The 16,114-nt window shown below is 42.5% G+C and overlaps 1 protein-coding gene across 4 annotated transcripts in view; it reads left to right on the forward strand.

Annotated features, from left to right (window-relative positions):
• The first annotated feature begins 924 nt into the window (after positions 1 to 924).
• Positions 925 to 16,114, forward strand: part of arid2 (AT-rich interactive domain 2) — a 43,768-nt gene continuing 28,578 nt past the window's right edge. Inside the window, exons 1-4 of one of the 4 annotated variants that reach the window (XM_085436161.1) lie at positions 925 to 2,614; positions 3,946 to 4,131; positions 4,255 to 4,348; positions 5,304 to 5,401. In XM_085436161.1, the coding sequence (XP_085292287.1) occupies positions 4,040 to 4,131; positions 4,255 to 4,348; positions 5,304 to 5,401 (284 nt within the window). In that variant the 5' untranslated portion in view covers positions 925 to 2,614; positions 3,946 to 4,039. The remainder of the gene's footprint in view (positions 2,615 to 3,945; positions 4,132 to 4,254; positions 4,349 to 5,303; positions 5,402 to 16,114) is intronic. The other 3 variants (XM_085436162.1, XM_085436163.1, XM_085436164.1) reach the window with 3 other exon arrangements.

A 16,114-nucleotide genomic window follows, 5' to 3' on the forward strand; every position in this document is an offset into this window, starting at 1 on the left:
TTTCGCTTATTGTTCTAGTCCAAGTTTTTTTCTCTTTACTGGGCTTCAGTTTTTCAGTTTCTCCATCTGCTGGCGGAGCATCATCAGAGACGGTGACTCCAACAGAGCAACTCTGAAATGCTTTTTGAATCACGAGAGGAGGTCCCTGAACAGTCATTCGTCATATACATCCATCAGTAGAACGACACCAGCTTGTTCAGAATGTACAGAACTTTAAACACATCAACATCACTTCATGAATACAGAATTTCCTTTAAAAACCCCTGTGTTACTTCATAAACCTCTCAGTGGTTTGCACCACAGTAGATCTCTGACTTGCTGTCTATAACCCAATCAAACCTCTCAGGTCATCAGCTGCACATCTTTCAACTCTTCCCAAGGTTCTTGGCAAGGTTTTATTGTTGTTTTTATTGCTTTAAGGTATATTAGATCTATATAGGCTTTTATCTTTTACGTTAAGCACACTGAGCTGGCACGTAATGAAATGTGCTATATAAATAAAATTGCCATGACTAATCCTGACCGCCTCCTGCACCACTTACTTGACAGGCAGTGGGTCACTGACTCAGGTCTGCTGCCACGAAACAGATATGGAAACACTTTAATGTTACATATTATCACCAACTATGATACAATGTATCTGTGTCGCAGAGAATCATCCGACTCCAACGTCCTCCATAACGTCCTTTTATTTCCATCTTGGAGGGATTTTTGAAGTCATGTTCACAGTAAAGAGACAGGCCTGTTGTCTCATTGATTCACATACTAACACAAATACGCAACCTGATCAATAACCAAAATTAAAGTACTTATTTTCATTCTACAACCAACTTTTTAAATTACACTATTTCCATCTGCATTAGGATCAGTCTCCACCCCATGCAGCTCCCTCCCTTAATCTCCCAGCATGCATCCTGCTCCAACTGTAGCACTGTATCCAGTTTAAAATCTCTCAACTGATCCCTCATTATGTTCCTAAGGCAATGAGGGGACTCTTCACTACCCCTCCACACAATGCCTGTCTACCAGAAGATGGAGCCCTTTTCCACCAAACGGCTTCTCAACACTATGACTCCTGTGCGATAAGAGCTCCGGCAGAGGCCACAGGGTGGAGGGAAGTGTAAGGACGTTACATGCGGTTAGCATCCCACTGGGATCTTTTGTCTGCGTGCTTGCAGGCAGCTTGGGCTAACTGCCCCCATTTGCGCCATATGTCATGAGAGGCCTGACTGTCACATCACATGAGGACCTCTGTAGTGATGGCATAACTGATTGTGGAGCTTTCAAATGCAGCCACAGCACACTATTCATCGCTTCATTAATGTATTATAATGAATGGAGGAAAGACAGAGCTATGTTGTTCCCCAATGTGCGCTTTAGGGATATGAATTAATAATGGTGAATGTGATTTGTAGTATTTTTCTTTCACCTTAGTTGGTACATTTATGATTGTGGGAGGAAGGAAATGAGCTGGAGATTAGCTGATAAAACTTTTCTACTTATAAACAAGTATAAGGTGATTGACTTTCTTGAACCATGCAAGCATTTCAAGGTTCCTGTGATTTATCATACAACAGGCTAAGGATTTATTAGAACAAACAGCTAATCTTTAGAAGTAGTATTTATTCACTTGTTTAGTCCAAAAAAATTCCTCAAAAGTACTTCACTATAAGAATAAAGCCACTAACGCAGGCTCTGTTAAAATCTTAACTATTCTAAAAGAATAGTTCTAAAATTTGAACGCAGTATCCAACAATTCCACTCTTTATTAGTTGTTAATCAATTCCGCTGGTTTTCGTTTACTTATGACACTCAAATGCACAGAATAAACATTTTGGTGTTTGACAGTAAACTGTCACAGCATTTACGAACGTTTCTGCCCTAAATGTTAGCAGAGATCCATTTTACTGACAACGCGTAATAAACGACCATTTCGCTCTGCATTTACATTTGCTATCTCGGCAAAACCGGTCGGTGGTGGTAGCATTAACCCCAAAAATCCAAATATAATAAAAAACAATTTACTGACAATTTTCGACTGTTAAAATTAAGTTTTAAATGCTGTTTGGCTTAGCTACAACTGCTCTGTGATCGCACGCACGCACCACGGCTAGCCTGTAGCTACAAAACTTAGCACGCCCTTAACAGTGTTAGCCTTCTGTTAAGGCTAGAGATTGTTAGCCAAATCTCTTGAGAGTAATAAAAGGGTTTTAGCGGTTGATGAATGTAGGGGAAATATGCATCCTTGCTGCCTGTTTGTGAGCTTCTATGTAAGCAGCTGGCATACGGAGAGGTAACTTTGTTAGCAGTGATTACAGGGGATTGGAATCTGACAGGCTAAAGTAGGAAGCAGGCACCGCTACCGTCCAAAGAGTTCACGGAGGCAACAATTTCTTTCCAGAAAAAGCGCTTATTATCGAGTGGCAGTGGAAAAAGAGTAGAACTAGATTTCACGTCGGCGTAAAATATGACAGAGTAGCTGGCTTTGCGCGATTCCCTCAGAAAAGATTAGTGACGAATTTTGCTAACGCTCGCTAAAGCTAACGGGCTAGCGCCTAACCGACACGTTAGCCCAGAATTCGGTTGACGGGTGGGGAGTCCAAACAGACGCGAGGTGAGCTCCGCTGCGCCGCACATTGTTTGCAAAAAAAGAGCCCAATTTCGAAAACCACGCGCAGGGACATGCACTTTTCCACTGTCTAGTGTCAATTCCTCAAAATGGGGTCTGCTAACGTACGTCTCCGCCATTTTGTGACAGGTTTTTCATTGAGCAAAGGGGTACGTGTAATGGTTGAATGTAACCCCATCAAGAAGATATCCGCTTGGCAGTTGTAGGAAAAAGGGATCAGGAGTAATTTCCAACCATCCCGTGAGATAAAGTCGTTTTGAAGTGGTCAGCAAGGGATAGTGGCAGCTTACCAGAAAAAGAAAGAGAAAAAAGAAAGCAGCATGGCAGGAAAAAACAAACAAACTTGAAGACTGTATTGAACATATGCAAACTACCCAAAACCTTAACTTTAAAGTTAGCAATTACAGTGTGCAGGGAAATTTTGCACCACCATAAATGCTACACAGTCACTGTGAACATATAAGATTTCCCTGATCTCTGCACCAGGATACTGTGCAATGTAAACATTTAGGTAATATCACCATTAAAAGGGAAATTGTTTACAGGATTTAAAAAAAAAAACATATATAAAGACTATTATTAATTTACTGATATTTTGATCGCTATATTCATTCATTTCTGAAGGAGATGAACAGTGTATCTTTACTTCTTATTCTACTGTAGAAAAGCATAATAAAAATATCTTGTCAGTTTATAAAGAGTTTCTGTAAAGGCTATTTTGAAATAATTTTACTGCATTTTTTTCCCTTTTATAAAAATATTCAGCGATTAATATGTTCTCGTATTTTATTGGTAAAATAAGGGTGCTCAATTAATTAGTATTATCCCCTCCCCCACGGGACATTTCCAAGTACCTCCTGACCCGTTTTCCACACGGAGGGAAGAGGGCAGACGGTCCCTAAAAAAGAAAACAGTCTCTATTGTTCCAGCGGTCGCTCGGTTCTGGACGGTGCAGTTCCTCTTTCGGGCATAGAGGTCGCTGCACGCATGGTAGGCCGGCCTCCGCGGCCTTCACATCTTTTTGTCTGAGAACTGGATCCCTCTGCCGCTCTACAGTGTGTGCGATAGCCTCGGAGCTGCGTCCGTAACACACTGTCAAACCACTCCAAACGAATACAACCGCGACCAAAAGCATTAATTCAACACCTTCTGCCATGGCGTTTCTAACCTGCCGGTAAATCGGTCGTATTTGCGACTGTTCGCTGGAACTTAGTACGGGCTTGAATCGGGCTTGCTTTCTGTGTGCATCAGTCTTTATTAGCGAGCTGCCGCTCTTCTTGCTATCAGCTATTTCTTTAACTTTTTTAAACACTCAGCTTGGCGAATGACTGAGCGCCGGCGGAGTATGGGATCCTTGGTGTCTTAAGAAGCGACTGAAGTGGGGTATAACCGTTTTTGCATGCAAAAACAATGGCAAATTCGACGGGGAAAAATCTACTAGATCAGCGAAGGAAAGGACAGGCTTTCCTGGACGAGCTGCGGCAATTTCACCAAAGCAGAGGGTGAGATTGGGGCGTCTTTATTTCCAAGAAATATAACTTTAAATCACCATTGCATGCAGCGGCGAGTTTGCCAGAAGTGTTATTTAAACAAATGTGGATTTATTTCTTGTGTTTTTCCAACAGATCGCCGTTCAAGAAGATTCCTATCGTGGGTGGGAAAGAGCTGGATCTGAATGCTCTCTATATCAGAGTCGTCTCTTTAGGTGGCTTTGCTAAGGTGAGTGCGAACTAAAAGTGTTATTTTCTCCACACTCTGCCTTCCGTGGACTTCCCGGTGGACCACTCCACAACTCCGTATGGGTAACACGGGACAAGTGTAAGCTTCCAGAACAGCGTTAGTGGGTCGGTGTTGGCCTTGTGCTAGTTTGCCATGTATCTCTATGTAATGTGGTGGCTTGTGTTGTTGTGTGTGGTTTGAATTGAGTGTACAACCGCTCCGAGTCAGAGTGCAGTTGGAGCGACTCAAAATTAGCGGGCACGTTTAACATCGATTATCGGCTCGGAGCCCGGCCTAGGAAAACACCGCTTAGGTCGCGGCGTCTCGCCCGGGGTTTTACCGGTAGTTTTCACCCGGGAGGGGGGGGGGAAGCCTGAATTTTCTTTCTCGCCATAGCCATCTTTCTTCGGCTTCATGGCTGATGACAAAATGTAGGCCTCACAGGCCCATGCAGTGCATACAGTAAACGCTACCAAAAGCCCACTCCTAATTCAAACGGGTCGCCTCAAGCTAAAGCATTTGTTTACCGCCGGGGGCAGTTTGCTGGAGTTTAGCCCCGCTAGGTTTTAACGCCAAAAATGAGGAAAGTCAAGTTAGCTCGTTAGCTACAGTGCTAACTAGCCTGAACAGTAACGATAATGACCTAAAGGGAGTCAGGCAGTTGTACCTATTGTACTCAATTGTAAATAAGCACGGCTAATAAACACATGTGAGGCTAAACTTATAAAAATAATAATTTTATACTAAACACTCTGGTGTTTTTTCCCTCCTCCTAAAATATTTTAGAGCAGTTTCCAAAAGTTATTGATTAATGATTCTAGTGTTGCCTCATTTTTTTTTTTGCGGGGGGAACCTGTGGCAGACCAGATGGCTTGCTGTCGGTGTAACCGCTCTTTTTTTGTTTGTGGTTCGCCGGTGTTTTTCATCTCTTAACGAACTCATTTCTTCTTTTCAGGTATCTGACAAAAACCAATGGATTGAACTTGGAGAGGAGTTTAACTTTCCGAGGAGTTGTTCCAACGCTGCATTCGCTTTAAAACAGTACTACCTTCGGTAAGTGGCACGGAGCATGCAGCTCTTGTCCTCTCAGGTAGCATGTGGGAAGTGTTTACAAATGTAGAGATGGAGTCAGCATGCAGGATCCAGCCCTCTCTGCGCCTCTCTGCTGGGAACCTGCACTAGGACAACATTGTGTCAGGCAGCTTAAGTTTCTATTGTGTACTTTTGCTGTGGCAGGGCTAGATAAGAACACCAGTCTTAAATGTGAGGGCTGTCAAGTGTGGATCGTAGCGTTGATTTTTTTTTGTTTTGTTTTGTTTGTTTGTTTTTTTTGGAGCACGGTTTAAAGCAGGATTTTTGTATGTCAAACTGGTGAAAATGTTGTAGCCAGGAGAGGACATTTGGTTTTGATGCACCACTGAGCAGATATGTGGGCTCTGATGTGCATTTCACACAGCCCCCCTCCAAAACTCTTAACCCAAGTTATCTGTCATGATGAGAGTCTGCCTTCTCCAACAGCTGGCATTTGTGGTTTTGGTGCTGGCCTCTTTCGCTGTACTCCTTTCCTCATGCATGCAACGATTGTTCCCCTCGCCAGCACCTGCCTACGAGGGATCACACCTGCAGTGAAACACTTGTAATCCGCTCGTGGATATTTTGCAAGTTTCTATGTCAACAAGTTATCTGCTGATAGTTCACAGATTACCAACAGTTATGGATGCAGTTAGAATTGGTCAAAGTCTTAATACCTCCTTGGTTACAAAGTATTAACCTGCTACATATCAGTGTTAATGGCAGAATGCGTTACAAGACAGCTTTTCTCAAGCAAATGATCATGTGATTTGGTGCAATGGTCCACTAGGAAGCCCTGACCTCTGACAAGACAGCAGTTGGTCGTCTCTAGTCCTCCTCTTACTACAGTGCAAGTAGCTGCAGTGCAAAGTTGTTTGGTTTTCTGTGCTGGGATTTATGCAGATATCCTCACAGCCTAAGTAAAACTTAACAGACATAAGACTTTTTTTTCTTTTCTTTTTTTGCCTGTGTCTAACAGGTTTAGTATTAAACAGCTTTTGGATTTCTTTAAGTTTGCTTTGCGTGGACAATTTGAGCAATAAATGCAGCTGTTATTTTATGTCAAGACCACATTCATAAATACCAGATGCAAACTTGAGTCAGAAAATGATATAAATAAACGTTACGGCCATCTGAGACTCTTTCACCTGTCTCGCTGAGCTTAGTCACTGTAATTATTGCCTATAATATTGGGAAGGAAGATGAGACATAGAGGAAAGGAGGCCTCGCTTACAGCTGCTGCGCTCTTGTGTCACGAGAGCCTTCGGAGCTGCTTTCTAAAGTTTATCTGAGGTGGCTCGGTGTAGTGGATGTCAGAGGCAGCGGGCAGCGAGGGCTTGTCTTGCTTCAACTGCCGCTGATAATGAAGAGACTATTCTCTCTTCCCTGCATGCTGTCCCCCCCCCCCCCCCCTTTTTACTTTTGCCTGGCAAAAAGTGGGTGAATGTTGTAAATGCTGTGGAGGAAATTTCTCTTTTGCTGTCTCGCGGGGGGTTCAGAGGTCATAGGCAGGTACACAGGGTTCAGATTCAGTGTCTGATTCAGTGTCTCTCTCTCTCTCAAGGACACTTGAGCTGGGTGGATGTTTGCTAATATCAGTTAACCTTGATTATCCAGTTGAATGACCAGCTGTAACCACTGACAGCCTGGCAGTTTGTGAGCAATGTTTGCTCCTTTAACTATTGTGAACACACAGGCAACAGTTTGTGTTTTATAAGTGATGATTAAGGGCATTGTCAGGTTGGGTGCAGTTTAGTTTTTTTTTTGTTTTTTTTTTAAGTCTGCTATCTTAAACAGGCCCATCTTAAAGTGTTCATTCCTTATTTATTTTATCCACTCTCTGAATTATTTTCCAAGAGTTCCCAGGTAGAAAAGTACAGCTCTGAAAACCTTCACCAGGATCGCACCGCCTGTTGCCCTGACTTCTTTTCTCTGAATGAATGGGACGATCACGATGTGGCCCCCCTCTCTGGTCAGCGCTTCCCACTCAGCGCAGAGTAATAAGCAGCGCTGAAGTTCAGTGCCAGCTCCCACTGCCATCTATTTGATATCTGAATGTCACTGTAATAAGTGAGCGACGCGTGCCAGAAACATTTTTCCAGCTCGTTTTCAACGTGTTGTGAGCGCTGCTTTGACATCAATCTTCACCAATGGCGCTGATTTCATTTCAACTTCAGGGGTGGACGGATTCGTGTCTGGATCAAAGCACCAGCTTCAGATCACTCTGACACTCTGAGGGCGCAGTCAAGACGCAGCTCTGTTTTTGGGCTCGTTTACTGGCAGTGTTGGGGCACGAGATACATATGTAAATAAGAGGTGCGACATTAAGAAAATCCCTGATCAGTCAGTCAGACATACAGAAGGATGTTGTCCAAGGGAGGGCGGTGAAGGAGAGTGTTAAATAATATATTGAATATGGCCAGGACTTGTACACAACATGAAAAAGTGTGAAAATTTAAAGGGATTTAAGGAGTTTGGGGAGATAATAGGACAGTCTGCTACATCACTGCAGCCAGTTTATACGTTTCCCCTCCAAATCTGTTCCTGTCAGCCTGCTACCTTTTTCCCCCTTCTATAATTTGACATATCTATATGTACTCTACCCTGAATTTTGCTGGATTGGCCTCCAGTTACTCAACACTGCTTCCACTTTTTCCCATGGCTGCAACGATTCAAGTGATTCTCAGTCAACACAATTTCACGTCTCCCACGGTTTTCTCTTCCATTAGTAGTTTCATATTATTTGGAAGTGGTTTGGAGCAAACTTTGAACCTTCACAACCTTGTTTTTTTTTTTTTTTTTTTGTTGTTCCCACTAATACACCATCATGCAGTTTGTTCAGGCAAACTCTGTAATTTGAGAGTGAATGAAGAGTGTTTTGAAATAGCTTTAGTCTTCGACTACTTTTTGTTCCCAAACTGAGGTGTGCTGTACCTAGAAACCAAGTCAGGTGACGGATACCCCGCTTTAACCTTTGTTTGCCCTCGCTGCTGCAACCCCATTGGGAGGAAATAGGGCCCTTGAGCCTGACATCAAGGAACATTCACTCCAGCTTCTGCAAAAGCTCAAATGGACAATTTATCGGTTGTTTTATTTTGTACTTATGGCTTATTCTGGCTTTCAGTAACACATTTAAACTGTTAAACGGGGAGAGTTTTCAGAAAGCCCCTTGTGTTATATTTACTTATCCAAATGCCTTCTTTCAAAATGCATTTATTTTGAAATCATAAGTCTGATTTGATGAGCACACGTGACAGTGATCTGTTGACATGTTCATTAATGAGTGTTTCAAATTGGATTCACCTTTTGACTCATGCTATGCTTATGAGTTTGCTTTTTTTTTTTTTCCTTCAATACTGTGGTTAGACAAACAGAAACAGGTCTTTGTGTATACTGCTTGATGCTGAATCAGCCAACACTAAGCGATCTGTCTCCAGAGTTCAGCAGGGTGCTTCTTGTGCAGACCACTCTTTAAAAGCTAACAGCAACACGGAGAAGCAGGTGCAATCCCGCTCATGGGTTTATTCATTTCACTCAATAGTAGGATGTTTCACATCAAGTCCTCTTCTGTTAGCTGTGCATTTCTCAACCGTTTCTGCCTTGTGACCCTTCTTTTAGACCCTTACAATTAGAAGGTGGTACACTCATGTGAGCATGACATCACTGCTAGTGGATTATGATTAATGCAAATTTATGCTTATTTGAATCTATGTTCTTAGGAGAAAGTGTCAAATGAATAGAATCGTATCAGCCTTGGGGATCTTGTGTCCTGTCACTCTGTCTGTATAGTGAACCATGCTTTGCCCAAAGAGACCGAAACCTTTTGAAGTAACTGCAACTTTCAGGGATAACATCTGTTAATAGATCTACATTGCAATCGAAGAATGAAATATAGACATTGCTTTTGGTTTGGGATACTTTCACCGCTGCCCTGTTGGTGTTTTCAAACTAGATGTGACGAGTAGGAATGGATATGACTAAAACTCATTGGTTAATGGGTTGTCGGTCACACGTTTTCTGACTCTTAAAATGAGCAAAATTCACAACATGGACTTTATGTTCTGGTTAGTCTCCCCCCACCCTGGGGATCACCCCCTGGTGTTCACTGAAAGGATGTATGTCTAAGGCACTTGTACCTTGACTTTGATGTAGCTTTTGGGTCTGAAAAGCAATCTTTTGTACTGTCTATGGTGGCAGTCGGTTTAGATTGATGTGTTATTTATGGTAGGTTGCATTTGAGTGCATGTGCACTGCAACAGGAGACATGCATGCATTCTCAAATTAAATATGAAGTCACACCTGTTTTTTTTTTTTGTTTGTTTGCTTTTATTTGTAGCCATGTATGGACTCTTCCTCTGCCATTGTAGCTTTGGTGAGCATGACACATGAACCAGTTCTCCACCTGCTGCAGGTTCTGGTTAGAATGGCTTTTCAGAGCTGGTGGAGCTGGAGTATGTCCGGTATAGGGCGAAATCCTCTTTTGGGGAAGCAGTTAATGGCTGATTCTGGTCTTAGAGTAATGGTTAATGGTAAAAACAAACGAGTTGATAAATGTCCAATAAATCAGCTGTTACACATTCTACACGGATCTTCCAGATAAAGTGTGGAATCACCGCTACCGACACATATCTGTGCAGTTCGTTAAACATCAGGTCTTTAGCTTTACACACGTGATATTGCTGTTTCTAGAAGGCAACAAACCAATGAAAACACAACATTGAACTATTGCCCAGCTTTTGGACTGCACACATATTTTTCTAGCAGGTGTTAATTTTCACACCGTTTTATCAGATTATGCCATGCACCGTGATGGCTGTTTGGTGCCACTGCTTCCTGTGCCATGCTGCACAGCCTCCTGTAAGTTCTCCTGAAACATCTGGATGAAGTGGCGTTTGATCTGGCTTGCATTAGCTCTCTTTGTATTCCTCCTGCTCCATCCTAGCTGCTGCTCAGGGTCGCCTAAATGAAGATGAGTTATCGAGAGAGGCATGTGGACCAGTGCCGCCTCCTGTGGTTTTATACACATTAGTAGAAGATGTTGCACAATACAAGAGCAAACCTTCTATCACAGATAACATCTGAAGGCTCTTGGGACTTTTTTTTTTTTTTTTTTGGGTCTGTCTGTAATTTGACCTGCCCTCCAGCAGTGTTGGCCACCACTGATAGCCTAATCTCCTTCTCTCAGTTTCCTTGCTAACAGGCAGATGTATTTGGCAGAGCCACAACCAGACTTTGCCATTTTCTTAAGCTCTTTAGCAGAACTGCATGACTTAGCTTGCGGTTTGCTTTTAACTGGAGTTTATTCTCTGTATTTTAGTCAATCCCAAGTTAATAGCAACCCGTGTCTTAAAAGAGTAAACTCTCTAAAGAGTAAATCTCTAATGTTCTAGTGCTGGAAGACACCCATGATAAGATTATGTACATGCTATATAGACAATTAAAGCAAGCACTAGTGAGAAACACTTTATAAGCCCATACAAGTGTTATTGTTTTCATAGGCCTTCTCACGGGAGACTTTGACCTGGGGAGGCACAGGCATATCACTGATGGCTGCATTCAAATTGAGGGAAGGTGGCATCCAGGTTAACCGTCACATCTTACTGAAGTGAACTGAGCCCTCATTAATAGATGTGGCTTCAAAGTCGTGAGCAGTCAAAGCACCTTGTGCAGCGAAGATCTATAGACTGATGGTCTGAGTGAGGAGGGGTGGGGGAGGCAAATTACAAGAGAGCCTGAGCCAGTTGGCAACCTAAAGCTGAGCACGCTCCCAGTAAGCTGAAGTAGCACTGACTTCAATAATTGTTTTAGCATGTTGTGTTTTAGGAATGTGGGCCACTAGTCGACCATACAGGTAAACTGCATGTTGCTTGTCGGCCCCTAGAAGTATGAGTCAGTGTACAGCTTGAGTTAACCGATGATTCCAAAGTGTCACCTACAGATACCTGTCTGTCTGACCAAAGTCATTATTCTGCAGGCGTGCCTCCCAGATTAAGCTTTCCACAGCTTTGACACAAGTGATCAAAGCATCTACCAATAAGAGTGAAGGAAAATAATGATTGACATATTAGTAGGGTTGACCAGCCCACTCGCTGGTCCCACTTGCCCCGCGCTTGCTGTGTGGATCCCCCTTAAGTGTCTAAAAGGGTCTCATTGCTGCATTCGGGACCCGTGAAGGCAGATGGGATGTGATGAAGAAATGAAAGCAGATAACTTCAGAGCCAAACGAGAAAATGTGTCTGCTTTTGGGAAGGTTTTAATTTATTTATTTTAAATGACTCTTGTCGTTCTGATCGCGTTGGCCACACATAGTAAACACGTGTCATTGTGTTATGCACAGCCTAAAGTGCCACATGTATGAACTGCATTTAAAATACGACTGGTTTACTGAAGAATGTAATTAACTGTTTCAAATTACTTTTAAATGCACACACAATATTTGCACAGACTGTCTCTAACCTCATCCATTAGACTGTGCTCAGTTTGAACTGTTTTCTCACATTCAGACTAACCACTTAGGCAGATTTTTGTTTTCCCTCCAATTTTATCAGCCAGACAGTTAACAGCCTAGAAAATCCCTCAGTGTAATATTGCAGCTTTTACATTTATTATATAAACAAATGTCCTTAGTAATGAAATTATAAATACTTTTTGATTTCTTCTTGTCGGGGCAATAGTGGAACCCACAAAACCAATCACAGCTACAGTTTGGATGGATCACACTTTAGCATGTTCTGAATAGGGCTGCCACAAACGATTATTTTGATAGTCGACTAGTCACCGATTATTTTTGCGATTAGTCGACTAATCAGATCATGCATCCATTGAACGTAAAACGTACAGCTTATTGCACGAGCATGCATCTGCTCTTATATAACTATCATCACTACAGCTTTAAGTGTTTAAGGTATGTGCTAACTAAAAATAAAGACAAGATGATAGTTTATTAAATTTTAATGAAGTTTGCAGATTGTTTTGGAGAAGTTTAGTAAACTCAGACGTCTGCTCCTTGCTATCTAAAATATAACAGGACACCTGAGTATATTCTCGAGCATCTCACACTTCTGATAATCAGTTGTCTGCTTGACATTTATCCAGCTGTGTAAAAACTGTAACTTTAATCTCAGCCAAACCGATTTACTCAGGAACAAATAAAATACTGAAAAAAGCCAAACAATATCATTTTTAAGTTCTCTAAGTGACTTATATATATTTAACCTGAGTAGCGAAAGACGGGGTGGGTTTGAAAACGATTTGCCGGGAGTCCGGTGTTCTCACCGGCTCTAGTGAGCCTGTAACTCCGGCTAGCTAACGAGCTAGTGGGTAACAGACGTCTCCGGAAACGTCGGAGCGCTTTTGAAAATATGTGGTGTCTTGATAAACTGAGCAGATGTTTGAAGTTTACACAGCTACATTCTCGTCTGAAAATATGTTAAATGTTTATTTTGTGACCCAGAAAGAATAATAAGAGTAACATTAAAACTAACTAACTGCCGCCATTGTTGGAAACTGAGCAGGGCCGCGCTATGAATTCTGGGACACAGTTTCTTCTTCTTCGGGGTTTAACGGCAGCTGGCATCCTTGTACATGCAGTGCTGCCATCTTCAGTCCGTTATTACACTCTTAAATCCTACTACTTATTCCTGTGTCTTCTGGGATCTTACAAATCTTCAAACGACGCGTCGACTATTAAATTAGTTGTCGACGATTTTGATAGTCGACGTAATCGTGACTAGTCGACTAATCGTGGCAGCCCTAGTTCTGAATATACAGCCATACCAATGATTCATCCTACTATTTATAGTGTTACAAAATAACTGGTTTTAGACAAAATGTGTGAGTGGTCACCATCTCCATTTACAAGGCAATGATGTGCCTGCGTGGTGAAAAGCTATCATCGCAAAGTCCGATGTAGCCGAGGCATCCTTTTCAGCGGAAAGGACCCTTTAACAGCTCATGTCAGGATTTTCCAAAAAAGATAGAGACACTCGGGTCACACTTTTCCTTGACGAGTTAGCGTTGGTTCCATTCAGCAGAGCACAGTGCCAATGTGGCGCTTTTCATTCTCAATGCCAAATTTTTATTAGTGGATTCTACAGGAGTGGCTTTGCATGACTCACAGTTCAAAATAATCTTTATATGTCTCATACTGGGCATCGTTACATCTCCTCTGCTTTAGCTGCTCTGCTTTTAAGGCAGCTTTCTTCTGACTGTCCACCACTCGTAAACAAAGCAGTGCATGAAACGACTGTATGAGGATTTCTGTGCTTACTGACATTTTTCAGCGCCAAAAGGAGAAAAAGTGTGCTGATATCAATACTTGAAATTTTGGCAATTTTTTTAAGGTGTCTCCACCCTTTTTATATACGCTATATGCATGTTAGAAAGTGAGGAAAAGATTAGTCTTCTTTAAGCAACTTTGCATCATCATGAGTCAGTTGACATGCATGCTCTGTACTGGCTTTAAGTTGAACAAATGGTTAGTGCTGTCAGTGATCCCGCTCTCAGTTGGCTCAGTGACCTCCATAATCGCTCCCGTGATTATTGACAAAGTCAACCACCCTCAGCCTGCGCTGGGCAGCCAACTCCATTAAACCCCAGCAAACATTTCTCTGCAGAAACTTTCACTTTGTGTGTGTTTGTAATCTCAGCGTCCTCGTCCAGCAGGGGGCAGTCCACTCTCATACACTGACACGCACTGGGGGCATTTGGGTAGTTGAGAGTAACTGAAGACTAGAGTGCCCAATCCCTGATCCAGATGTCCGTAAATAACGCCGCGCTAATGACAGTAGCTGTCTGCGCCGGGGTCTGCTCATCACTGCTCGCGCTTTGCGAGTTTCCCCCATGCGGGCGTGCTCAGCCCATTTATTTTGGAGGGAAAATAGGCGCTCTGTGACAACAAAAAAAAAAACATGCACACACTTCCCTAAACGGTTGTAGTAATATTGAGGCAAGCCACGGCGGTTTGTGCTGCCTGGTGGTCGCGTGCTACTGAAGCTGCAAGGGACTGATGTTTCTCTCAAAATGCGCGCATGAGGGTGGGGAAAAAGGGGAAGTGAAGGCACAAGCATCTGCAGCCCATTCCTCTCCCCTCTTCCCATGCCCCCCCCCTTTTTTTTTTTTTTTTTCCTTTCTTCATGCTTGTACTCAGACAGCGGTTGATGACGCTGCAGTCGGGAGTAGGCCCTATCGCTCTCCTGCTCTTCCTCCCTCACTCACTTTCTGTCTCTCTCTGCAAATGAAGGCTGAGTGTATTTATAGTCCAGCGTGTCACCCGGCAGCCAGCGAACGGGGGATTACCTCGGCCACGATGAACTAGCAGAGCCTAATTCAGAAACAGCACTCGCTCGGTGACTCACAGCCACACAAGCTGGGCTTGCCACACTGGTAATACTAAGGTATTTTACTGTGTGTGTGTGTGTGTGTGTGTGTGTGTGTGTGTGCGTGTGCAGTTTGTGCACATTTTTACGAGGTATTTATGATATGTAAAAAAAGTCTGAATCTGCAGTCACATGCTCATTCGGAACGTTTTTTCTTTTCCATGCAAGTTGAGTGAGAAGTTCCCAAGAATGAGAGGGAATTTGCTTTTGGCTTGCAGCTGCTTCTACCATAGATTTTTAGCAGGTAAAAGTGAGGAAAATGTGTATGTAGCTCATTCATTTGAAATCAAAGTTGCCTAACAACCGGCAGTTCAGGTGCATGGAAAGTGCGGCATTTAAAATTTAAGAAAGCATGCAAAGCCCCCCTTTATGACTGTGAGAGGTGTGCATGTTATGCAAAGACGGTACTTTCTTTTTGTGTGCTTATTTCCATTGTATGTCATTCTTTACTTAAGACTTCAGAGCCCATAAAAGGATGTTTAGCTCCTTTCATTCCCTGCTTTGTTTCTGCAGTTCTAGTGATTGCAGGGCAGTTTAGGAGTGAACATGAACTCTTGCATTTTTGTGGGGTGGGGGAGAAATCTGGTGTGTTTATTGTGTTGCCTTTTCCTTTGGCGAGCTGGAAGCTAGTTGAGTATTTGCATGATTCGGTGCCAGGGTGATAAGTCACACAGTAAGGAGCTTGACTTCACATTTTAAAGAACCGGTTTGAGGGCCGCAGTTGAGGCCGTGCTGGCCTGTTTGTGATGCTGGTGTTGCAGACATTTGCTTTTAGCTGCCACACTCAGGGAACAAACAAACTCTGTCCTAATTTTACGTTAGAGGAAATACTGCCTATATCACCTTGTTATGCAATGAGATAAAGTCAGATCACTCAAAGGTAAATGGGTAGTAGGCTGCACACCCTTGAGAGAGTTTAATTGCAATGGGGCGTTTCCTTTTGATGACACAAAGCACTCCTCATAATAACACCAGCAGGTAATGCTGTAACATAACATAGTTTTAATAAGGGATATGAAGTGAATTTTGTAAATAGAAGGAACAAGAGTGGAGGGGGAGTAGCTGTGTATGTGGATAAAAACCTAAACTACAAGGTGGTAGAAAGTATGACAACTGTAATTGATAATTTACTAGAATGTATAACAATTGAAATTTATAAGGAAAAAGAAAAAAATGTAATAATTAGCTGTATATATAGAACACCTGGCTCTAGTATTCAAGTATTTAATGACTTCATAGAGGAAATATTCTCTAAAACAAATCAAAAAGTTATGTTTATCTGTGGTGATTTTAATATTGACCTGTTGAATCCAAAAAA

This window comes from Copadichromis virginalis, linkage group LG17 (genome assembly GCF_057382275.1).
Source record: "Copadichromis virginalis isolate Kocher_CV1m ecotype Utaka linkage group LG17, C_Virginalis_male_GT1.1, whole genome shotgun sequence".
Lineage (NCBI taxonomy): Eukaryota > Metazoa > Chordata > Actinopteri > Cichliformes > Cichlidae > Copadichromis > Copadichromis virginalis.